The sequence below is a fragment of the Rhinoderma darwinii genome, chromosome 13 (assembly GCF_050947455.1).
Source record: "Rhinoderma darwinii isolate aRhiDar2 chromosome 13, aRhiDar2.hap1, whole genome shotgun sequence".
Lineage (NCBI taxonomy): Eukaryota > Metazoa > Chordata > Amphibia > Anura > Rhinodermatidae > Rhinoderma > Rhinoderma darwinii.
This window is the reverse complement of record NC_134699.1, coordinates 32,068,838-32,094,117: the sequence shown is the minus strand read 5'-3', so window position 1 is coordinate 32,094,117 and position 25,280 is coordinate 32,068,838. Positions and strand designations below refer to the sequence as shown.

The window sequence follows — 25,280 nt, the reverse complement described above, 5'->3', positions numbered from 1 at the left end:
GAACTCTAGGGTGTAACCCATCTGGTCCCGGAGCCTTGTGCACATTTATTTTATTTAACTTAGTTTGGACAATATCTACATTCATCCAATTCAGTATATTAACAGCACTGGGACCGGCTACATCAGCTGCTCTTTCTTCTGTTGTATATACAGAGCTAAAGAACCCATTTAGTAACTCTGCCTTCTCTTGATCCCCTGTGACCAACTCCCCATTACCACTATCCTTGGCCACCTGCCTTTCATTTGGTATTTCTGCTGATTTTATTATCTTTTTACAGATTTTATTAAGCTCTTTATAGTTTATAAAGGCTACAGCTGTACCCTCAGATTTGTATTTTTCAAGTGCCCTTTTTTTTGTCATGTATTGCCCTTTTTACAGAAGGTGTAAGCCATGTGGTTTAATTTTAGTCGTTTATATTTGTTATAAGTGACATTATAGAACCTGTTAGAATATTCTTTTTTACATACAGCCCCTCTTTAAACCTCTTGCAGGACCATATTTCATAGGTAGAGACCTACACATGATAATCTCAGACATCACTGAAGGGTAATTTCTCAGACAAAATATATTTCATAATGTTTGCATAATAGAAAACTGATTCTTACATCAGTGATGGCTTTCTTGGCTTTCTCCTCAGCATTCCGACATTCCTGGACTGCTTCCTCTACCTCTGTGGTCATCTGCGAGATATCCGCATCCAACTTCTTCTTCTGATTAATAAGGCCGGTATTCTAATGGGTAAATATAGTTGACAGATATCGTTACTTTTTATAGTTTTTGGTTATGTTTTAACAAACTGAATTTCCATCCCTGTTAGGTCTACTTAATGTGTTTGAGACACAGAACCAATGGTAGCCTATATTACGGATACTATGTAGTCAATCATACTATTAATCCAATATGCTTCTTTAGAATTAATTCATAATTCTTTTCAGCTGGACAAACATAATCCCTCTGTTTGAAGGCAAAGGGTGGTCACACTAAATATTGATTTGATTTAGATTTCCCTTCTGTTCATTCACTTTGTATTTTGTTAATTGATAATAAAAAAACGTAACACTTCTATTTTTGAAAACATTCTTAGGGCTTATTCAGACGAACGTGATATACGTCCGTGCAACGCGCGTGATATTCACGTGCCTCGCACGGACCTATGTTAGTCAATGGGGCCGTTCAGACTGTCAGTGATTTTTACGCAGCGTATGTTCGCTGCGTAAAACTCACGACATGTCCTATATTTGTGTGTTTCTCGCGCATCACGCACCCATTGAAGTCAATGGGTGCGTGAAAATCACGCGCAGCACACGGAAGCACTTCCGTGGGACGCGCGTGATTCGCGCAACAGCAGTAAAAACTATGAATGAAAACAGAAAAGCACCACGTGCTTTTCTGTTTACAAACATAGTGTCATAATGATGGCGGCTGCGTGAAAATCACACAGCCACGCATCATACGCTGCTGACACACTGAGCTGTTATGTACCTTTTGCGCGCGCAAAACGCACATGCTCATGTAAATCCGGCCTTACTTTGCAACAGTTTTCCACAATGCCTAAAACTTTCACACCGTACTGCACATATTGAAAAATATATTGACCCATAGTTGGATAATTTTGTCTGCAGCTAAGTCTATACATGTGTCTCCGTATTAGGAGTATTGTGGTTTGTTTTTTTCTCCCATATTGCTTAAATAAATACAGATGTGTATTACGCATATATTTTTCCAGCCATTGTTGACTTCTATTGTCTGAATACATTCTCTAATCCAACATGCTGCATTGCAATATCGCAAGTAATTATTTTGAATGTGGTCGCGTTACAGCAAGCTGGATTTTTAGTCTCGGATTGCACGTGACTTTGCCTGCATAGGCTTTAAAGAGGCTCTGTCACCAGATTTTGCAACCCCTATCTGCTATTGCAGCAGATAGGCGCTGCAATGTAGATTACAGTAACGTTTTTATTTTTAAAAAACGAGCATTTTTGGCCAAGTTATGACCATTTTTGTAATTATGCAAATGAGGCTTGCAAAAGTCCAAGTGGGCGTGTTTAAAAGAAAAAGTCCAAGTGGGCGTGTATTAGGTGCGTACATCGGGGCGTTTTTAATACTTTTACTAGCTGGGCGCTGTGAAGAGAAGTAACATCCTCTTCTCTTCAGAACGCCCAGCTTGTGACAGTGCAGATCTGTGACGTCACTCACAGGTCCTGCATCGTGACGGCCACATCGGCACCAGAGGCTACAGCTGATTCTGCAGCAGCATCAGCGTTTGCAGGTAAGATCGACTTACCTGCAAACGCTGATGCTGCTGCAGAATCAGCTGTAGCCTCTGGTGCCGATGTGGCCGTCACGATGCAGGACCTGTGAGTGACGTCACAGATCTGCACTGTCACAAGCTGGGCGTTCTGAAGAGAAGAGGATGTTACTTCTCATCAGAGCGCCCAGCTAGTGAAAGTATTAAAAACGCCCCGATGTACGCACATAATACACACCCACTTGGACTTGTACTTTTAAACACACCCACTTGGACTTTTGCAAGCCTCATTTGCATAACTACAAAAATGGTCATAACTTGGCCAAAAATGCTCGTTTTTTTAAAATAAAAACGTTACTGTAATCTACATTGCAGCGCCTATCTGCTGCAATAGCAGATAGGGGTTGCAAAATCTGGTGACAGAGCCTCTTTAAGGTAAGACTGACCGACTCATTTTCAGCATGTCAGCAATTTTTATTTTTCTTTTGGATGTTTCATCTTATGCAGCTCACAACCAAATTGCACAATAAAATAGTCATGCATCAGCAAGTTACAGAAAAATGTCAAACATTTGTCGCGCGATCGAGGTCGGCACGTAGCCCTTGCCTAAATCACAAATGAGAAGCATTAGGGCATGTTCACGTGGCTTATTTTCAGCCATTTTTCAGGGCTTAAATGCTTCGAAAAAAACCTGAAAAAAACAAACGCTGAACGCCTCCAAAAATCTGCTCATTGATTTCAATGGGAAAAGCGGCATTTCGTTCACACAGGGCGTTGCTTTTTTACGCGGTCGTTTGAAAAAAAACGCCGCCGTAAGAAGTGCATGTCACTTGTTGAGCCGTTTTTCGTTGTCCATAGAAAAATCGCTCCAAAAAGAGGCTTTAAAAACGGCTGAAAAACAGAGGCGGTTTTCCCCTTGAAAACCACTCCGTATTTTACAGCCGTTTTTGTTTCTGCGTGTGAACATAGCCTTACGCTCTCAACCATAGTTTTTAGGTATGTCTGAAGCAGCTTTACTTGCTCTTCATCAAATCGTGTCTGTTTAGTCATTATTTAGCACACCTGTGAGTGCAGAAGGTTGACCCTTTCGGTAGTCTCCAGTAGTTCTTGTTCTGCCAATTTCCTTCCCCTCTCTGCCTGCTCCAGTGCTGCCCGCAATTCCTCTACCTCAGCCAGCAGCAGATTATTACGTCTCTCAAGGGCTGCAGCTTGTTCTTTCAAGTCATCATTGTGCCTTAGGGTGTCATCCAGCTCAATCTGCAGATCCTAGGAGACCGATACAAATATTAGATCGATCATAATATTTAAATATTTATACATTAAATAGTTTTTTAGACTTCTGATGTGTAATTTAACAATCTAGGAACAAAGTTTAGCAGCATGTAATACTATAATCAATACACTTTATATTTCTGGAAAGCAAGCAAGATTTTAATAAAAGACTGACCTTTATTTGAGACTGCAAATGTCGGACCATTTTCAGGGACTCTGCAGCCTGTCGATTGGCATGATTGAGTTGGATTTCCATTTCATTCAGATCCCCTTCCATTTTCTTTTTCAGTCGAATGGCCTCATTCCTGGCTTTTGCCTCTGCATCCAGACTGGCCTGCATGGATTCCATAGCACGCTGGTGATTACGTCTACATAAGGCAAGTAAACAATTATTAAAATAGATATGAATGTTTTCTAAACTCTTAAGTGATTCCATAATATATAGTAAAAGAAAAGTCAATGAACTGATTGTCTAAGGTTAGAACAAAAGGTCCTCTTTTTTTTTTTTTTTTTAACCAGAAGCAGCACCCCTCTTGCCCATGGACTATGTCTGGTATTGCAGCTCCATTCCATTCACATGAATGATGCTGAGCTGTAATATCAGACACAGTTTTTGGAGTAAACCTTTTATTTCTAATCTGCAACAAGTCCTTTACCATGCAGACAGGGGTACTTGCCCTTAAAGAGATTTAAACATGAGAATGTACTCTGTGTTTACACGGGCTATTTTCAGCTGTTTTTCAAGCCGTAAACGTCCCGAAAAAGGGCTAAGAAAATCGGAAGCAGAACGCCTACAAACATCTGCCCATTGATTTCAATGGGAAATACGGCATTCAGTTCCGACGGGGCGTTATTTTACGCCTCATTTTCAAATAACAGCGAGTAAAAAGAAGTGCATGTCACTTCTTGAGCCGTTTATCATTGACTCAATAGAAAAAGAGCTCCAAAAACGGCTGAAAATCAGGGGATGTTTTCCCTTGAAAACCGCTCTGTATTTTCAGCCGTTTTTTGTTAAGCGTGTGAACATAGCCTTATTCTTTACAGATGCAGTTTACAAGTTACAACATCTCCATAAACAATCTAGTGGGCACTATACAACATGGACCTGTCTATTTGTAAGTGCGTCTGTAATTGCGTCTGTTTCATAGCAGGAAGATTTTGCCTGCAAATATTATCGGAATATTTTTGTTTTACCTAAATAGCCTAAACGCAGTATGAAATTAGATGAGCCTCACCTGAGATTTTCTATCTCTTCATCCTTTTCTGCAAGTTTCCTGTCCACATCAGCTTTAATTTGAGACAACTCAAGTTGAATGCGCAAAGTCTTACTCTCTTCATGTTCCAATGCTCCCTGTAGAATATTATAAGGACCGCAATTAAAGCGTAATCAATACACATTATTACGAAGGTAAATGAGGTAGGAATCTACTCATCTGTATTTACTCACCTCAGCCTCTTCTAGAGCTGCCTGGATATCGGTCTTCTCACTTTCTAGGGTCTTCCTCACCTTTTCAAGTTCATGAATTGTTTTGCTACTGGAACTAATTTGATCAGTGAGATCGGCAATCTCCTCTGGAGTAAAGAGAGGAATAATTATTACATGAAGCTTTGCTGAAACTATGTAACCGTGAATAGTAAAAAGTTTACATGGAACAAAACGGGAAGATCCATTCAAAAACTTGTTTAAAGAGGTTGTCCCATGCTCCATTAGGGCACATGGAAGCCAAAGAGGGGTTCAGTCGGGACCTCCCTCTGAGCCAGAGCGGAGAGTTGGTTTGAATGGCTGCATGTAATACTGCATTTGCCCTGTAGTGGGCGCTTTAATAGAAATGAGCAACCAACAGCAACTTTTCCTGCCAAATTCAACTATTTACTGTGGGTCTCGCATCTCTCTGATGAGACAACCGCTTTGATACTCCTATTTGTTCACTTGCCTTGCAGATTTTTGTTTTCCCGTTTCATTGTCTCTAGATTGTCTAGAGACTCTTCATATGCATTCTTCAGCTTGAAGAGCTCGGTGCTCAGGCTGCGAGATTCCTTTTGTGATGCCTCCAGCTCGGCCTGGGTCTCCTCATATTTCTGCTTCCATTCTGTCAGGATCCTGTCAAAGTTTCTTTGCTTCTTGTCTAATGCTGCAGCAGCAGAGTTTGCTCGCTCCAAGTCAATAACCAGGTCTTCAATTTCAGTCTGGAGCCGATGCTTGGTCTTTTCCAGTGAAGAACACTTCGCATTAGCAGCTTCTATTGCTTCCTCAGCATCTTGGAGCCGTGCTGCTAGCTTCTTCCTAAAGAAGAGCAGTCAAAATATTTATGTACATGAACTTCTATATAGACTGAAGTTCTTGATACTGTGCGAAGGAATTAAAACATACTTGGCATCTTCCAACTCTTCTGTCCTCTGAATGGCGTCGGTTTCATACTTATTCCTCCACTGGGCTACCTCTGCATTCGCTTTTGATAGAGACCTTTGCAATTCTGCTTTGGCTTCCTGTTCCTCTTCATATTGTTCTCGCATGAGATCGCAGTCATGACGGGATGCTTGCAGTGCATGCGCTAACGCATTTTTGGACTAAGGAAAAAAAAAAAGAAAGTGGGCTTTATTCTAGCAATTTTACTAGGATATCCTACATGCAGCCCTGCAAAATAAATCAAAATAAAAGTGTTATCATTCATATGGTCCAATAACGGCCACACAATCCCTCACCTTTGTCTCCTCTTCCAGTTGCCTTTTCAGCTCTTCAATGCTCTGAGTGAAGGAAGCCTTTCCTCTGCTCAGTTGGTTTACAAGAGACTCTTTTTCCTCCAAAAGACGGGATAATTCTCCTAACAAGCCACATAGAATAGAACAGCTTTGAGACATGGGGATAGCTATAAACTTGATGTACACCATTTTTCAATTCCGGACTGAGCGCTATGATCAGTTGATGTATTTCCTCAGATTTAAACAAGTGTGAAATTACTGCTGAGGTCTTATATTGTTTAAACCTGAAAGGGGTTATCCAAGATTACAAAAACAGATTTTTACACCCCCCCCCCCCCCCCCGAAACTGCAGACCCCTTTTTCAAATCTTGTACTACCGCTTTAAAACCTATTAAAATTGTATTAAAGGGAACCTGTCACCAGCATTTCACCTATTAAACCAGCAGTACCTGGTAGAAGTGGGTGAAAAATCATTGTGACCTATAATTATCTTCTAAATAGGCCCTGTACCTTTTCCGTTTTTTAGTGTTCCTGTGCTGTATGCTAATGAGCACGTCATATCTTTATTCCTCAAGACTTTCCGCGTTAACCGCATCTCCTTACTTTTGATTGACAGCTCCTCGCCTCCCCCCAGCACACACGAAATCCTGCGCTTGCACATCTATGTTCTGGTGCGTATGCGCAGTAACTAGATTTGAGGCCCGGTGAAGCATCGGACCATACATGACAGGTGCATGCGTGCTATCAGAGGCTAGGTTTCTGCAATCGGGGGGGGGCCACTTTAGGCGGTGGGCTGGCATAAGAAGAGAAACTAATGAGACTGACTGACTGATTATTACCATAAAAAGCGCAAAAATATTTGCAGACCGTTATTTACGGTTGGAGTTTGAGAGGGGATAACGGCAATGAACTTTTGACTTCAATGGCCAGCGAGGGGTAATGGGTGAAATGCTGGTGACAGGTTGCCGCAAAGAAAATAAATAATTTAAATATGTTACCTTTTTTTTTTTCTTTTAGATTAAATCCAGTAAAAAAAAGAAAGTAGTTTATTAATAAAAAACCCAAAAATATATTCCTGGGTTTAAAGGGCGTAGCTTCAGAGCATGGATGTTTTATATAGACATTTATAGATTCTGTATAATTTCCAATTATGTCCCACTGAATGAAATTATTTATATTAGTCCATTAATATGGAATTAGTCATTATCTAAACACAGGTATTTTGTAAACATTTTTCCAGATAAGACCGTTTTGAGTGTGGTTATCTACGGATTATAATAATGCACTAATTCATTATAATACACTGGATTACTATTACCAGTCATCTTACCGTTCTCTGTCTGTAGCCTTGCTCGATGTAAGGACATATCGGCTAATTGTCGCTGTAATTCATCTACTTTGCATTTTGCTTCACTTAGTTGGTCCTCATACGTCCGGCACAACTTCTCTGCATTCCCCTATAATATAAAACGTAGTATTCACAATATGGCGTAGACCAACATGTTTCAGAACTTTTTCTTATTGCTAACAGTGAATGGTTACATCAAATAAGATCTCTAACCTTGTTTTTTAAGAGTTGTTCAATGTTGGAAGACAAGTCATCCAGTTCCATCTTCATCTCACTTTTCTCTTTCTCCAGTTTTTGCTTAACACGCTGCAGGCTGTCAATCTGCTCCCCAAGTTCAGCCACTGTGTCTGCATGCTTCTTCCGCAGGCCAGCAGCAGTGGCTTCATGGTGAAGTGTGGCTTCCTCCAGATCTCTGCGTAACTTCAAAAATTCAGCTTCCCGCTTCTTGTTCATCTCAATCTGAACAGATGTAGCCCCACCTGCTTCTTCCAGACGCTCACTCAATTCCTCTAGCTCTTTGGCTACCTCAGAGCGCTGTTTCTCCACCTTTGCTCGGGTAGCTCTCTCCGCTTCTAATTCCTCTTCAAGTTCTTCAATACGTGCCTATGTATTAAAAGAAGCAATTTCCGTGAATGCATTTTCCACAACGACCATTTATACAAAACGAGAATAACCCCACGTGCGTGGCCGCTTTATTTTTTTTATTTTTGCCTTTTAGCAGGCACTTTTTTTTTTCATTGATGTGGGATAAATATCTTTTTTTTTTTATTAGGTTATTATGGTTGTGTATATACCTAATATGTGTAGGTTTTTATGTAATGTAAGGGCAATAAAATATATTATGCAAAATAATGACTTTTTGGACCTTTTATTTAGTTTTTTGTTACTTGAGAACTTTCTTTACAGCTTTATTTTATACTTACAATGTATTGTTATACTCCTCTCACTCACACAGGCTGCTGTTAGGACAACACATGGTGGGCCCTAATAGCAGGCTTATAGAAAAGACAGCCCTGGGGGTCCTTTCTAGGTCCCCAGGGCTGTCTGCAGAGGGTTCCCCAGCCTCCGCTGATGCGATTTAAAGGGGACTCCCCTTCTCAATCATGGCACACTGCACGTTGAATTCTGAATGCTTTATAAATCCCAAAGTGTAGTATTGTGGTTGGTGTAGCTACACATATCTATATTTGAGATTTGCAGTTCATGCAGTTCCCGAATGTATAACTTTTAGATTAAAATGTTAGTTTTTGAGCTACTTTAACTATATTGAATAAAACTGTTTCATGAAAACCGTATTTGCTAAGAAAACTTAAGCTACTCTAGACGGGTATGTTCAGATATGGTGAAAAATTAGTACCGCGGATAAGGCCACAAATCCTAGGAAAAATTTGCATATGCTACATAAAGATTTTTGCCTCTGATTTTATCCACATTATCTGATTTGTAATAATCACTTGCCAAATACAAGGTTCACAAACTTTTAACATTAGGTTAATTCAGAAAAGTGCAAAATTACCTGAAGTTCTTTGATTTTCTTCTGTAACTGAGCAGACATCATTTGCTCATCTTCAATCCTTGAGTTTAGCTGACTTATCTCAAAATCTTTCCTATGGAACACAAAGAACAAACCCAGTAATTTAACTTTACAGATTTACCACCAACAAAACCTTAAGGTCCTTTTACACTGGCCAATATGGGCCATGAAAACGAGCGCCGATCAACAAGACCGCTCCTTGGGCCCATTGTATAATTTGGATGCAGTAGGCGTATATGCTAGGAGCAATGCCTGGAGAATTAGCACTTACAGTCCACAGTGTCTTCTCTACCATTAGAAGGTTGTCCTCTAAATATTAATGCTACACTGGTTATACCGTTCGTTATAGCCACCGGACACCTAATCTAATGTATTGCTCACTTTTTCAGTTTCTCTTCCAACTGTTGTTTGTCGTTCTCTAGATCCATAACAGACTCCTGGGTAAGTTTCAGATCTCCCTCCAGCTTTCGCTTTGAACGCTCTAGATCCATACGCAGTTTTTTCTCTTGTTCCAAAGAACCTTCCAGCTGCATACAGGCAAAATTTATGTGGGTGTTTTATTAATGCAAGTGAGACTTCTGGGCAATGACATGTCACTTATTCTATTACTTGAAACTACTTACATCATCCACTTGTTGCTCCAACTTCGCTTTGGCCTTGGAGAGTGTGTTGACTTTGTCTTCTTCTCCCTGTAAGTCATCCAGCGCTTGCTGATGAGCTTCCTGAAGAGCCTTCTTCTCTTTGGTAAGCTTAGCAATAATTTCATCCAAAGCAGCCAGCTCTTCAACAAGGTTCTTCACCTGATAATGTGTAAAAGGAAACCAGTAAGCACAATACTTAAACTACACATGCATTTTTAAGGTCCAGCCTAATCTTGCCTTGTTTTCTGTTGCATGTTTTTCTTTCTCTACTTTGGCCAATGTAATTTCCAGGTCATCAATGTCCTTTTTAAGTTCTGCACACTCGTCTTCAAGTTTCCTCTTCTTGGAAGTCAGATCAGAATTCATCTCCTCCTCATCTTCCATTCTCTCGACAAACTCTTTCACTTTTGCCTCCAACTGAATCTTGGTTTTGATGAGGAGGTCACAGCGTTCTTCTGCATCTGCAAGATTGTCTTGCTCCTGTAATAAAACAATATATTATCTTAAAACCACACAATTTAATTGCCAACTGAAGAAAGTGAAAATGTTTTTCCTCCTATGGTTAAGGACCACAAGTTAAATATTGTTTGATGTGTCAATAACTTACTGCTTGGAGCTGCAGACCCAGGTCATTCTTCTCCTGGCTCATAGTAACCTGTTTTTCTTCCAACTCTTTCCTCTTGGTTTCGGACTTCTCTAAAGCTTCCTTCAACTTCACAAATTCTTCCTTCATGTTGGCCATCTCTTTCTCCGTTTGTGCTGATTTCAGCAGAGGTTTAATCTTAAAGAAGAGCTTCATCCATGACCAGTGCTTGACTCCATTGAAGGCTCTTATATTCCACTGGATTACCAGCAATGCATCCCTGCAGTAACGGTAGTTAAAATAATCAGACACGCGTCCAATCTTGGCTACAATTTACAATATAATTTATTTTATCACATGACTAATTATCTGAGAAACTTTGCTTGGTAAGAAGATAGAATTTTTGGTTTAAAACTTGACACGTACCTTCTTGCAATAATTTTCTGGTACTCTATCCTCATGATCCTACCCCGGCTTCTAGCCTGCAGCATGGTGATAATCTTAGCCAAACGTTCATCTCGCATCTCTTCTAGTTGACCAAGTAACCCAGCCTTAAAGAAGACCTAGAATATAAAAATGTTTTGTTTTTTTTACATCGTCCTTTGTTGAGGGCAATAACTGTTGACCTCCTCAGTCAATTTATTGGATACATAATTTTAAAGGGAAGACTATGAAATTAATAGAACATAACACATTAATGCATAATTTGTATTACCATATATCACAAACAATACAACAGAGATCAGGTGTCGGTACAAACTTATTCACAAGTTGTTACATTGATTAACCAGTTTCAATTAACTTGTTGTCCCTCCTGTTATATTCACCCGCCCGAACAGTGGGTGTGGAGAGACGCTCCAGCATGCTGGGTGGTACAGTTGCAGTGAATACCGTATGATGACAGGAGTATCGTGCAGGGGTCCAAATATATATATATATATATATATATATGGACACGTGCAAAATACTTTCCGGGTGTAGTACTGTTATTACGGCAACTTTACCAGCCAGCATGCAGGAGCATCTCTCCACGCCCGATGCTAGTTCAGGCACGAGAGTATAACTATAGGGACACGGTTTAAAGGGCAGCTAAGGTCGTTTTGGGTCATTTTTCGTGACTATTTTAGAAAAAAACAAAACTGTCACATGTCAATACACCCTCTAAGAACTAGTAAATTACAATTAAGACAAACCAGAAGCATGACAACGATTAATGCTATATCACAATTGGTGCATTAATATGAAGCTTAAAGGGGTTTTCCCATCAGAGACATTGATGACTTATCCACAGGATATGTCATAAATGTCAGATGCGGGTCCCACCTCTAGAACGCAGCCCCCTAAACCCCATTCTATTGCTCTGTGTTGTGGCTGAAGCATGTGATTTCCGACCATGAATTACGGAAATAGCGTAGCTTGCTGAGCTACACTGTTTCTGTAAGTCCCATAGAACTGAATGGTAGTTACAGAAACAGTGTAGCTCGCATGCTACGCTGTTTCTGTACTGCTGTTCACCACTATGGGAGTTACGGAAACAGCATAGCTCAGCAAGTGACGCTATTTCCGTAATTCATGGCGGAAATCACATGCTTCAGCCGCAACACAGAGCGGTAGAACGGAGTTTAGGGGGCCACATTCTAGAGAGAGATGCGGGTCCGAGAGGTGGGACCCGCATTTATCTGACATTTATGACATATACCGTGGATACGTCATAAATGTCTCTGATGGGAAAACCCCTTTAAGGTTATGCTGCACTGATCTAAACTGCTTAAAAAAACAACACATGGTCACCATAATGTTTTGGCAGAAAGTGGCAACAAAAAATAAACCTGTCATTTGTATGTAATTTATCTATCTATTGCCATTTTATTAAGTAGATTAATATAAAGAGAGGATTTATCTTTCAGAGAGGTATTGTTCAGAATTGCTGAATAGTGTGGGGATGGCTGGTACCTTAGCATGCCCAAACTTGTACTGTGTGTGATCAAGGTCCAGAGAACCCAGTAGTTTTTCGGTTGCTTTTCTGCTGTCAACAAATTTGTCCTCTGGTATTGAATTAGGATTGAGGATCCGATACCTGTGGATAAAAAAAATAAATGAAACACATTTTGTTGTGATATCATAAACTGACTCGATCTCAAATCTGTTTTTTGCAGGCAAAAAAAAAAATCTGCCTCAATAATTCATCTGGGGCAAAAAATGCAGTGAAAAATCGTTTTCTCTGCCTTCCATTGATTTCAAGGGGAGGTCAGAGACGGAAACGCCCGAAGAAAGGAAGGAAACGCCTCTGCCTCTCATTGAAAACGGGAGGGGTGTTTTGCTTCGATAAAAAAATTCTGTGTGAACAGGGCCTTACTGTTAATTTTTCCACATCAGCTAGAAGTCTGTCCCAGGTGCCTGGTAATGTTTTAGGCCTTATGTGCACTACTGTGCCCGTAATCACAGTCCGTGATTATGGGCGCTGACTGCCGCGCACAGTGCTCCCATTAAAAAGCATAAAAGCAAAAAATAGAACATGTCCTATCTTTTGCGTAGCCTTCCTACGGCACGAACACCTTTCCGTAAATATACGGGAAGGTGCCAGTCGGCCATAAACATGAATGGGTCTGTAATTATGGACGAAATCTGTGGTTGTGTGCATGGGACCTTACTCTTAAATGGGCACAGATGTCATTATTATTTGACTATCTCAGATTCTGTGATCTGGCTAAAGTATTTTTTCCCCCAAATACAAACCTTTATGGCTCATCAACATGTGGAATCTATGTGTTGCTGACATTAGGCATGAAGAGCCTTCTCACCTCTGCTTAAATTCAGCATATAGAAGTCTGTTTGGGTATCCTTTACGACAAATTCTAATTCCTTCCAGGACACCGTTGCATCTCAGTTGATGAAGGACCATAAATGGATCCATAACACCTGTAGAATAAAATAGTTTAAGGTACACAGACAACTTCCTACATGCATGTCATTATTGTTGTTTGCAATTGCTCTGTCTTTTCAGTCTTGTTCACACAATGCTGTTTTTGTGCAGCTGCTGCATGCATTTTTAAAACTCAAAATCAGGATGGATCCTAAACAGAGCGTGCAGATTTTGCATGTATTTTTTAAACGAAAACCAGGAACGGAACCTAAACAGAAAAAATATATAAAGGAAGGCCTAAGGCCCCATGCACACGGCCGTTCTTGTAATCACGGTCAGCGATTGCAGGCTCGGCCGACCGCGTTTTCGGGCCATGCTCCCAAAGTATGGGAACACGGCCCGTAAAATGCAAAAGAATAGACATGTTCCATCATAGTTACATAGTTACATAGTTTGTACGGTTGAAAAAAGACACATGTCCATCAAGTTCAACCAAGGGATGGGAAAGGGGAAGTGGGATAGGAAAGGGGAAGTAAAAAATTTCTACACATAGCAGTTAATATTTTTTTGTTCTAGGAAATTATCTAAGCCTTTTTTAGCCATCTACTGTCCCTGCTGTGACGGCTCCTGCGGTAGGCTATTCCATAGATTCACAGTTCTCACAGTAAAGAAGGCTTGTCGCCTCTGTAGGTTGAACCTTTTTTTCTCCAGACGGAGGGAGTGCCCCCTTGTTTTTTGAGGGGGTTTTACATGGAACAGGATTTCACCATATTTTTTGTATGCGCCATTCATATATTTATATAAGTTAATCATGTCCCCCCTTAGTCGTCTTTTCTCAAGGCTAAATAGGTTTAGTTCTTTTAATCTTTCCTCATAACTTAGATTCTCCATGCCCCTTATTAGCTTCGTTGCTCTTCTTTGTATTTTTTCCAACTCCAGGGCATCCTTTCTATGAACTGGAGCCCAGAACTGGACTGCATATTCTAGATGAGGCCTCACTAATGCTTTGTAAAGTGGTAATATTACCTCCCTGTCCCGCGAGTCCATGCCTCTTTTGATACACGACAATATTTTGCTGGCCTTTGAAGCAGCTGATTGACACTGCATGCTGAAATTTAGTTTATGATTTACAAGTACACCCAGATCCTTCTCAACAATTGACTCCCCCAGTGTAGCTCCCCCTAGGACATATGATGCTTGCAGGTTTTTCGTACCCAAATGCATAACTTTACATTTATCTACATTAAACTTCATTTGCCAAGTGGACGCCCAAACACTTAGTTTGTTTAAATCTGCCTGCAATTCACAAACATCTTCCATAGTCTGAACTATATTGCATAGCTTGGTGTCATCTGCAAAAATAGAAATAGTGCTATTAATCCCATCCTCTATATCATTAATAAATAAGTTGAATAATAGTGGTCCCAGCACTGAACCCTGGGGTACACCACTTATAACTGGGGACCATTCAGAGTAGGAATCATTGACAACAACTCTCTGGATACGGTCCTTGAGCCAATTCCAAACTATACTTTCTAAACCTATAGTCCTTAATTTACCCATTAGATGTCATTTTCGGAAAACTCTTACGACACTGGCACCCATCCGTAGCGATACGGAAAGTTGTCCGCGGCCAATAGAACAGAATGGGTCCGTAATTGCGACAGTATTACGGTCCGCAATTACAGACATTTTGTACGGTCGTGTGCATGGATTTTGGCTTAAAGTGCATGCAAAATTTTCACTGTGTGAATAAGGTCTAAGAGGTAAAAAGGAAAGGCTTTTACTTTTTTTTTTTTTTAGATCCAACCACCGGTTTTGTATGTATTTTATTTTTATTTTTTTTTCTTCCAAAATAAAATGCACCTATAGTTTGTCTTTTTCATACTACAAATACTTCTAAGATCATCGGGTGCTTTAAAAGGGGTATAGTTTCACATAAGAACATAGTTCTACCGCTTTATAAATCTCTAATAAGACCGAACATTGAATATTGTGTACGGTTTTGGCCACCGGTGCTCAAGAAAGACATAGTAGAGCTGTAGTGAATTAAAAATCAGGCAACTAAAGTAATAAATAGAATGGGTGGGCTACAGTACCCAGAAAGATTATCAAAATTAGGGTTATTTATTTAGAAAAAAAACAACTGAGGGGTGACTTAATAACTATGTATAAATGCTGAACACAGACATCTATCTCATGATCTATTTATACGCAGGACTAAGTATAACAGGGAGCATCTTCTATGTATAGATGGAAGAAGGTTTCTACACAAACATAGAAGAGGATTCTTTACTGTAAGAGCAGTGAGGCTATGAAACTCTCTACCAGTGAATTCACCATAACAACTTCCTCTGGTAGAGTTCAAAAGGGGCCTGGATGTCTTTCTTGAGTTTAATAATATGACAAGTTATGATTACCGTAGAAGGGTGGTTGATCCAGGGATTTATTCTATATTAACTCCATATTGGAGTCAAAAATTAACTTTTACCAAAGATGAAAAAAAATAAACATGGTAGAATAATAGGCTGAACTGGATAACATATGTTTTTTTTTGGCTTTTTAAACAGATGCTATGATGTCAGGATTAGATTGGTCTGCTTCTTTTCCAGAAACAGCGCCCATAGGCTGTGTCTGGTATTGCAGCTCATCCCCACTCAAGTGAATGGGGATAAACTGCAAAACTAGACAGCCCATGGGCAAAAGTGGCACTGTTTCTAAACAGAAAAGAAAATACCCTTTTTTTTTTAGTTAATCATGGGGAACCATTTTTAATGACAAATAGATCCCAAATTTTACTTGTAGCATTTCATTAATCCATCACTTTCATATATGACTCCAACATTGTCAACTAATGCAGATTCCTTTAGCAGTTTTCTCTTACCTGGAGTTTTAGTCTCATTGGGGATAATACATCTAACAAAGTGAGGCTGTGTTGATCGGAGATTAGTCATCAGTTTATTCAGATTTTCCTGCATGAGAAGTAACAAACGTTCAATGCATTTTGTATTAATTATATCTCACCATTTTCACATTTTAGATTTACAACAATATTTTAGTCCTATCCTAATCTGGAAATGCTTACCACTACAATGCAAAAAATTTGGGCTTTGTTTGTCTGACACCGAGCTTCAAATGCCCTGCATAGGCAAAATACCATTCTGGCTTCTTGCAGCCACCACTAGAGGGAGTGCAGTAGCTCAAAAATACATTGAACTCTAACACTGTATGCAGTAAGCACCATCTAGTGGTGGCTGTAGGTAGGCAGTATGTTATGTTTTTAAATATATGTGTAAGGCCCTATTCGTGTTTATTTACGTGGAAACCACGCCAAAAATGCCTCCCATTTATTTCAATGGGAGGCGGATGCATTTTTTTTTACCGCGAGCGGTAAAAACTACTAGTGGTAAAAAGAAGCGTCATGCCCTATCTTCGGCCGTTTACGCCTCTGACCTCCCATTGACATCAATGGGAGACAGAGACAGCGTATTTCGCAGCGTTTTTGCCCATGGCACTCAATGGGCACAAGCGAAAAACGCGGCAAACCGCGTGCAGGCAGATCAAAATCTGCTTCAAAATTCCAAACAGAATTTTGAGGCAGAATTTTCCTCCTGCAAAAAAACTCTGTGTGAACCCAGCCTAAGGCCCTATGCACACGACTGTACAATTCATCCAGAATTACGGACCCATTCAGTTTTAGAAAGGCCATGTCCTATTTTTTGCCTTTTACGGACCGTGCTCCCAGAGTTTATATGGGAGCACAGCCTGGAAATGCGGGTGGCTGTCCGGGACCAGCCGTGCCCGTAATCACAGACAGTGATTACGGGCACAATTGTGTGCAGGGGGCCTAATGCATGGGATTTGGAACCAAAGATCAGAAAAATGGAGTGCTGATCACTAAAACTATATATTAGGAAAGTAAGCAACACAGAATTTTGGACCAAAAGAGAACATTCCCTTTAAAGCTTCTTGGTGCATTCATTCCAGACACCTTTTACCTTAGTTTCCAGTTTGTTCCATTGCTTTCTCCATTTGTGCGCGCTGGAGTGGGAAGCAGTACAGACTTAAAGTGATGTTCAAGATATGGATTTAACTAAACATCACTGCAAGTCTTAACTGCCTCACTCTCACAATGATATCTTATGACACTTTTCTTTGTGTGTTAGCAGCACTATGGCTCATCACATGTCTAAAAGCGTTTTTTATTTTTACATAGATGTAATAAAAAATACATCCTTCCATCTAGTTAAGCCTATAATCCAAAGGAAGGCAAAAACTAATCCATATAAGCCAATTGTCCTCATGCAAATAGGAAAACAACCATCCTGACTTCAAAAGCAGAAAAAAATCATTAGGTGAACTTCCATCTCAGGCATATCCATAGGTTATATCATAAATGTCCGATAGCTGCGGGTTCCAGCTCTGTAACCCACACATCTCGCTTTTGGTGGTTGGTGCAGAGGCAGTCGGGGTTCCGGGAAATTTTCAAAGACAAAGTGACCTGCGGCTTTTACTGTATAAATTGCATTAGAAAGAGACAAAGCCGGCTGGTTGTTATAAGCGACTGCATATGAGTTTAGCGCATATGCTGGGAGATTTTTAAAAATCCTCATAAAAACAAAAATCACCTTGTGAAGTTGGGACACTGTCTGGAATGAAGCTGCTTTCTTGCGTTTTTCCTTAACTCCCGTCTTTTGATGTTCATCTGTGGAATCAATACATGTGAATAAATTGTCTAATTCCTCATTATATAGGAAGAGCCACAGCAATAAGTAAGCCGAACCCTAAACACAAACAAGATCATCCTTGCTTATGGCATCATAGTAGATAAGTCTCACATCGAAGTTACTTCAATTTTACATTTCAATCCCATTTTTTCCATAACAAAAAAAATAATTATCTGGTTAAGCTAAGAGTATGTTCACACGTGAGAAGGAGCTTGAATAGAGTAGTGGTTGAGAAGGTCTCCACGAGTCCATTCAATGTGTATAAGAATGACGGGAACAGCCGAGTGCTGTACTTGCCAGTTTCCGTCATTCCCATAGACTGCCACTCCATTCAATGTTGTCATCAATGCAGTCGAGCAGTGAGGAGGAACCGCCTTTTTCACGATCAAAAAATGATCCCCTGGATAGGTTATAATATTTAATTTTGGTACAACCCTTTTAAGGTTAGAAATGCAATTGCTCAGTGCTCTCAAAGAAGAGAACTATCTATGCGAATTTAGCAGAAAAAGTTACTCAAATATCTAAACCCCCACACCTCCTAGGTATTGAGACTGTTACCTGAATAGGAGCTGACATATTTTTCATACAGACTGGCCAGCAGTTTGTTAGAGGACTTCTGAAACACCCCCACTACAGTTTCGTTCAGAGGATCCTTGTTTTTCTCCAGCCATCCCATAATGTTGTAGGGTACCTATCCAAGCAGCAACAACTTGTCAGTTTCCAAACGACAATTATAAATCTACCCAAACAATTAATTTTCATGTAATATTGCAAAAAAGTGGCAGGTATTTGTGTGTGTGTGTGTATATATATATATATATATATATATATATATATGGGTCTTAGGCTGAATTGATATCAATTAGGTATACATATTCCTATTGAATCAAAGATAGGTGGATCTTTGTATTCGTATATTAATTTGTTCTATGACCCATTCCTAAAAGCTGACTGCAAATATGACTGCAAATAAAGAGCACATGCTCACCACTCCGGCATAATGGACCAGCTCAAAATGAGGCTCATATCTGCGCTTCTTATCTACTTTTGGCTTCTGGAAGTTGGGAGATTTCCCCAAATGGTTGTCATAAAGCTTTGCTTTGAAGGACATGTCTGATGCTTTGGGAAACATGCATTCTTCTTCCAGGATGGAAAGGATGCCTAGAGGCTGAAAACAACATCACACATTAATATAGATTTAGACTTGCAGCACCAGCTTGTATAACTTATAGCATTTCTCAGCTGCAATGAGTGATTGGCACAGCTTTTAGACATACATCTCATTGGCTCGTTTTATAATCATGGGCTGCCAAAATGATTACCTGGCAAGCTATGGAGCGCCCTTCTGATCTAGAATACTATAATCTAGTCACTCAACAGTGAAGCCATATTCAACGTATGGACAATGTGTGGTGGTTGGCCTTCATCCAGTTGAAAGTGGCTTTTTACTGTGTGGCCAAATAAACAATTTCTACTAAACCTGGGTCACTGGATGGTGCAGTGGATAAATATTTAATTATTCGTAGTTTTGTATGCTATAAAACCAATTTTATACACTTCAGTACAAGCTTTCTAAATATCACAACATCTTTTAAGAAAATCTTGTTCATTAGTAATACTGCATCATATATAGAAATACCTTTTCAATAAGGTCAATGCAAGCCTGTAAGTCAAGTCCAAAATCAATGAACACCCATTCAATTCCTTCCTTCTTGTACTCTTCCTGCTCCAGGACAAACATGTGGTGGTTGAAAAACTGTTGCAGTTTCTCATTGGTAAAGTTGATGCAGAGTTGCTCAAAGCTGTTATACTGGAGGGGAAGAAACAGAACTGTAACTCAAGACCAATACAGATACATAGAAGTACAATTTGTGTAAGACAGTTTCACATAACTCTTTAGCAGAACAATGTAATTTAAATTTAGCCTGTAACAGTAGCAACAAAAATGCTGAAATGATACTAGAACATGTATTGGTTTACAAATATAAAGAGACTACTTAAACTTCTTACTAAGAAGGGTAAGTCCACATTTGTAACAATTTGTTTTTTTTTGCTCCAATGCATTAAAATTAATTTTGAAAATAGACTATAACTCTCCTGCCATTTATTGTCTACAGCTCCTGTGCAGACTTATGTATCTCCATAGTTACAGCCTACAAACAAAGTTTGCAGTCTGATCCAGCAGTTATACCCCCTTCCATCATTCCCCTACTTCTTGCTAAACTATGTCAGCATAGGAGCCGTAGGCTAAAAATGCTAGAAAAATGTTAATCAAGTCTGATTGCAAGTTGCTAAAATATAATAAATATATATATATATATATATATACATATATATACACACACACACACACACACACACAACTGACCATATTAATTTCTATACTTGTATACTCTAGTATTAAAGAGAGAGGGATAAACTAGAGGGAGCTATGTATGTTGTCCAATTATTCTGATAATTTTTCAGTACGTCCAAACCGTTTTCCTTATCTTTTTATTAATAAAGCATAAAAATCACTAGATTACCTCAAATATTTCAAAGCCTGCAATATCCAGCACTCCTATGAAGAACTGTCTGGCTAGTTTGGTATCCAATGTCCTGTTAATTCGACTAACAAGCCACTTGAACATGCGGTCATAAGTAGCTTTTGCAAGGGCTCCGACTGCAAACACCACCTGGAATAAAAACAAAACAAAAACACATTAAAATAGTGTCACAATATTGGGGGAACTGCCATTCTGTAGTAATATTGCCTGTCGGGTCAAAACACAATTGGGAAGATTTATTAATGCATTTACACCAGTTTTCTGGCTAAAGTCGTTCAATGTAACTTTAGCAAGACAATCTGCAAAGAGGAATCCTATTGCTTTAAATTCGTACTTTTCAAGGTTTGTCTTGCAACAATAAGTTACCCTGAACTACAAGGACATTAGCTTATATTTAAAAGGAACCGGCCATTAGATTTTAGGGCACTATACCACCAGCATGTCGTTATGCTGCTGGGGTTTAGCGTCCTAATCGCGCCCCTCTCAAAACTGTCCACTTTAGGCATTTTGTCCAAAATTAAGTTCTAATACAGCGTGCACTGTACGTAAATTACTTGAGATGAGTCCAACGGCATCCTGCACATGCTCCAGTGAAAACAGTACACCTGGACTCTTCAGGACTCTTCTCTGGTAATTTACATACAGCGCATAGACAAAACGCTAAAGTGGACAGTTTTGAGAGGGGCTAGGACGCCAAAACCCAGAAGTATAACTGTGCTCTAAAATCTAGTGACCCGTTCTCTATAAACATACCCTCTATGATGCCTATCACCCAGCAAAAATGCCTTCATAGAATTCCCCATGTGATAACATGAATATGATGACAAAAGCAACTAACTCATTTCCTGTACACACTTCTATAGCTATTTAGTAGTACTTACTTGTTCCACGTTCTGACCTTTGGTCACATATTCATTGCCAACTTTTACTCTGGGGTGAAGCAAACCTTTAATGAGATCAGCTGAACTGATTCCCATAAGGTAGGCAGCTTTGTCGGCACCTGTACAAATCAGAGGATGTAACATAAGCAGACCAAAGACTTCAGGAATAAGCAATAGCTTACTTTAACACCAAGCTTTAATGTAGAGAATGATTTTAGGTTACCCTGATACTACAGACTGCATTAAGTAAAACTACCAGACAGCGGCATTCTGTTGTGTGCATTAGGCTTTAAAGCAGACAGTGTACCTACTTTCAGTGCCATCTGTCTCTGCTTGCTCCTCCCTCTGCTTCTGTTTGAACTTCATGTTCCCGAAATGCATGACAGCACCAACTATTTTATAGCTGCCTGTCTTCTCGTCCTGACTGAAGCCTAGAATATCCATGGCGTGCTGCATGAGAAAACACAAAGAAAACATACAATACGCTGTGCACATTTAAAAAAAACAAAAAGGATCTAAAAACTTTACGCTGGTCTTGAATAACCAATGGAGGGAGATCATTTATAGCTTTAGAAATCTTTATATACTTGTGATGTCGTCTGTTCACAGTAAGCTGAACGGATATGCATACACCCCCAACAAAATGACTGCCTCTTTTGGGCATCATTATACAAGCTAAGGTGGATGTCCCATTAGGCATATGAACGTCAGAGGGGGTCACCTACTCGTGACCTCCCTATGAGCCGGAGCATAGAGGCGCTAACCTGCAGCAGCGCCTCCTGATCTGGCAGACTCAAGACATTCAACTATCTGAATGTGATAAATGTAATACTATGTTTCACTACTATGTTGAAGCAGATTTTGCAGGGAAAATAGAGCAAATAGCCACATCGCCCCGCTGCAAAATCAGCAGTTTGTTGAAGGAGCGGCTCTCCTATTTAAGGGATTGTCTGTAATGAGACAACTCCTTTAAAGCTGCATCACAACAGTTGTCCCAAGATTAAGATGACACCATCACATCCAGAGTCGCTGACACAACCTGTAAGAACGGTGTATAGCATAGCAAAATAAAATACAATTAATACAAGCCATAGTCACAAAATGCTACTGTAAAGGCCCTTATACACAGGCCAGTGACAGAATAAGCCGACGATGGGGCAAACACTCAATCATTGGCTGATTGCATCTTTTATGCTGCGAAAAAAAACGGTCGCTCGTTGGCAGGATGTCTCCCCGTGTAAACGGAATGTGCTGATAAAAAGATGCAAAATGTAAGGGGACAAATAATCGTATTAATGATCGTTCATCCCCATACATTCTGACCATTGCTCCATGTAAGTTCAGCTAAACTTGCGCCAACCGACGTGCTATATTGTCAATTGCTAGCGGCCAGGAAATCTGGAAGTGTAAATCCACCCTTAGTTTAAATAATGTTCATTTTGGTCAATTATTCAGCCATGACCATTTCCAGCACAAATACACAAATTTTCGGGTACAATAATTTGCCAAGAAAGTTGCCCACACTATCCAATACATCAACATGAAAAAAAAAATTTAGGCAACCACATAGACGAAAAAAAAAAGTCCAAACCTTGTTTTATTGGTGCAGCAACGTGCCACAATGGCAATGTACGCGCGCGCGCGCGTGTGTGTGTGTGTGTGTGTGTGTGTGTGTGTGTGTGTGTGTGTTTGATAAATATGGAGCATGTTGAATGAACCAGTAGATGCGGTCCACAAGTTCAAATGGATCTTATGAAATTTCTTCCTCTCAATGCACAAGCATATTTACTGTTCTATTCTTAATACACATGAAGGAATAATACATTTACATACATCAGTGGCCATAAGCTCTTCTCCATCATCCAGGTTGTCCACAGTTGTTACACCTTGTGAGCAAAAGTGGTAATCGTAGGGATTGGTGGAGAGTAGTAGCATGTCTGTAAAAAAAAGATGCACATAACATGGAATTAGATTAGAACAAACACATAGATTAGATGGTTTTAGGTTATCGAGAGAGATCTTCTTAATAGTTGCACTATAGACATTGGCCATCGCAGAGATGTGTTATGGCATTGTGGTAACATCCGTGTACACAGTCATACATGGGATAGGTTTTTATTTTACCTTGAAGCTCTGGCTTTTTCCCAGACAGAATCTGATAATAAATATGGTAACTTCTCTCTCCAGGCTGCTGGAAAATAACTCTTGATTTCTCCAGGAGATCTTACAAAAAAGTAAAAAAAATGAATGTCTTCTATTTACATATTCCACATAGCAATATAATATGTGACATAACACTGTAACAAACCTAGAAAACAAGAGGGTAATTGCACTGCTGTTGACATCCCAATTGCCATCTAGTTTATTTAATATCGCTTTATAATCAGGAATTTGGGGATGTGGTCGGTTGTCCAGATTTATTCATGCCATTGTCATTTATTTTTTATATGCAACTATGTGTAATAGAAGACATATCTTTATCTGCATTTAGTAATTTATCCAATATATTTCTACTGTACAAATATACTTACAAATATCAATGGCAGCAGAAGCCAGCTTTCCCGTAGTTCCAAAATGGATTCGAATAAACTTCCCCTAGGTAAACAAAGCAATATGAACTCAAAGCGCACACACACACACACACACACTTAATACTATTAAACACTCTGCATATTTTATTCCTCTCTCATGCTGTCATTCCAATCACAATAACTGGATTGGGTATTGTATTAAAGAGGCTGTCACCAGATTATAAGTGCCCTATCTCCTACATAATTTGATTGGCGCTGTAATGTAGATCACAATAGTGGTTGTTATTTTAAAAAAACTAGCAATTTTGAGCAAGTTATGAGCAATTTTAGATTTATGCTAATTCTTTTCTTAATGACCAACTGGGCGTGTTTTTAATTTTTTTACCAACTGGGCGTTGTAAAGAGAAGTGTATGACGCTGACCAATCAGCGTCATACACTTCTCATTGTTCCTGCCCGACTTCTTTCACTGCACAATCACACTGGAACAATGAGAAGTGTATGACGCTGATTGGTCAGCGTCATACACTCCTCTGTACAACGCCCACTTGGTCAAAAGTAAAAACACGCCCAGTTGGTCATTAAGAAACTCATTAGCATACATCTAAAATTGCTCATAACTTGCTACAAAAATTATAGTTTTTCAAAATAAAAACCACTGCTGTTATCTACATTACAGCGCCGATCAGATTATGTAGGAGATAGGGCACTTAAAGAGGCTGTGTCACCAGATTATAAGTATGCCAGTATACACAGATACAGTAACACTTAGGCCCCGGTGCACACAACTGTAGATTTCGTCCGTAATTACGGACCCATTCATTTCTATGGCCGACGGGAAGGTGTCCAAGCCGTAGAAACCTTCCGTAAAAAATAGGACAAGTCCTATTTTTTTTTTTTTTTTATGGACCGTGCTCCCATACTTTACAATCAGAGCAAATGCGGTCATGTGCATGGGGCCTTACAACACTATTCAGGAACTGGAATTATATATAATTTTATTGGAAAAAAAACAACAAGATGCCATGAGTGCGCTGGACCTGTATCTGAATCCACTATATATTTGAGTAGTAGTTGACACAACCAATAGGCAGTTCAGCTAAATATTGCCATTATTTGACTTTCTTTTTATCTTGCTCAACAAATTGTGTTCAAAGTAGGTTTAAAAAATGCATCACTTACAAAACGGGAGGAATTGTCGTTTCTTAGGGTCTTGGCGTTACCGAATGACTCCATTGCGGGGTTAGCTTCTATGATTTGGTCTTCAAGAGTGCCCTAAAGAAGAAAGAAACATTGATCATACACTTATGTATCCACCCACGGGTCAGTCCATCTTTCCACCTATCTAATGGACCAGACATAGTATATGGACAAGAGTGGTGCTGTTTCTGTAAGGAAAAAAAACG

At 39.6% G+C, this 25,280-nt stretch overlaps 1 protein-coding gene across 2 annotated transcripts in view; it reads right to left on the bottom strand.

Annotated features, from left to right (window-relative positions):
* The window catches only part of MYH7B (myosin heavy chain 7B), a 99,671-nt gene that overhangs the window by 7,190 nt on the left and 67,201 nt on the right, over positions 1–25,280 (bottom strand). For both annotated transcript variants that reach the window (XM_075846308.1, XM_075846309.1), the window contains 30 exons: positions 25,057–25,149; positions 23,876–23,939; positions 23,469–23,567; positions 23,178–23,281; positions 21,656–21,794; positions 21,345–21,463; positions 20,443–20,592; positions 19,557–19,727; positions 18,906–19,085; positions 18,476–18,608; positions 17,819–17,895; positions 16,075–16,162; positions 13,129–13,246; positions 12,281–12,404; positions 10,754–10,890; positions 10,352–10,607; positions 9,982–10,224; positions 9,727–9,903; positions 9,485–9,630; positions 9,086–9,176; positions 7,783–8,172; positions 7,552–7,678; positions 6,225–6,343; positions 5,893–6,089; positions 5,456–5,805; positions 4,969–5,093; positions 4,757–4,872; positions 3,697–3,889; positions 3,312–3,515; positions 607–732 (listed from right to left, as the gene is read on the bottom strand). In XM_075846308.1, the coding sequence (XP_075702423.1) occupies positions 607–732; positions 3,312–3,515; positions 3,697–3,889; positions 4,757–4,872; positions 4,969–5,093; positions 5,456–5,805; positions 5,893–6,089; positions 6,225–6,343; positions 7,552–7,678; positions 7,783–8,172; positions 9,086–9,176; positions 9,485–9,630; positions 9,727–9,903; positions 9,982–10,224; positions 10,352–10,607; positions 10,754–10,890; positions 12,281–12,404; positions 13,129–13,246; positions 16,075–16,162; positions 17,819–17,895; positions 18,476–18,608; positions 18,906–19,085; positions 19,557–19,727; positions 20,443–20,592; positions 21,345–21,463; positions 21,656–21,794; positions 23,178–23,281; positions 23,469–23,567; positions 23,876–23,939; positions 25,057–25,149 (4,656 nt within the window). The remainder of the gene's footprint in view (positions 1–606; positions 733–3,311; positions 3,516–3,696; positions 3,890–4,756; positions 4,873–4,968; positions 5,094–5,455; positions 5,806–5,892; positions 6,090–6,224; positions 6,344–7,551; positions 7,679–7,782; positions 8,173–9,085; positions 9,177–9,484; positions 9,631–9,726; positions 9,904–9,981; positions 10,225–10,351; positions 10,608–10,753; positions 10,891–12,280; positions 12,405–13,128; positions 13,247–16,074; positions 16,163–17,818; positions 17,896–18,475; positions 18,609–18,905; positions 19,086–19,556; positions 19,728–20,442; positions 20,593–21,344; positions 21,464–21,655; positions 21,795–23,177; positions 23,282–23,468; positions 23,568–23,875; positions 23,940–25,056; positions 25,150–25,280) is intronic.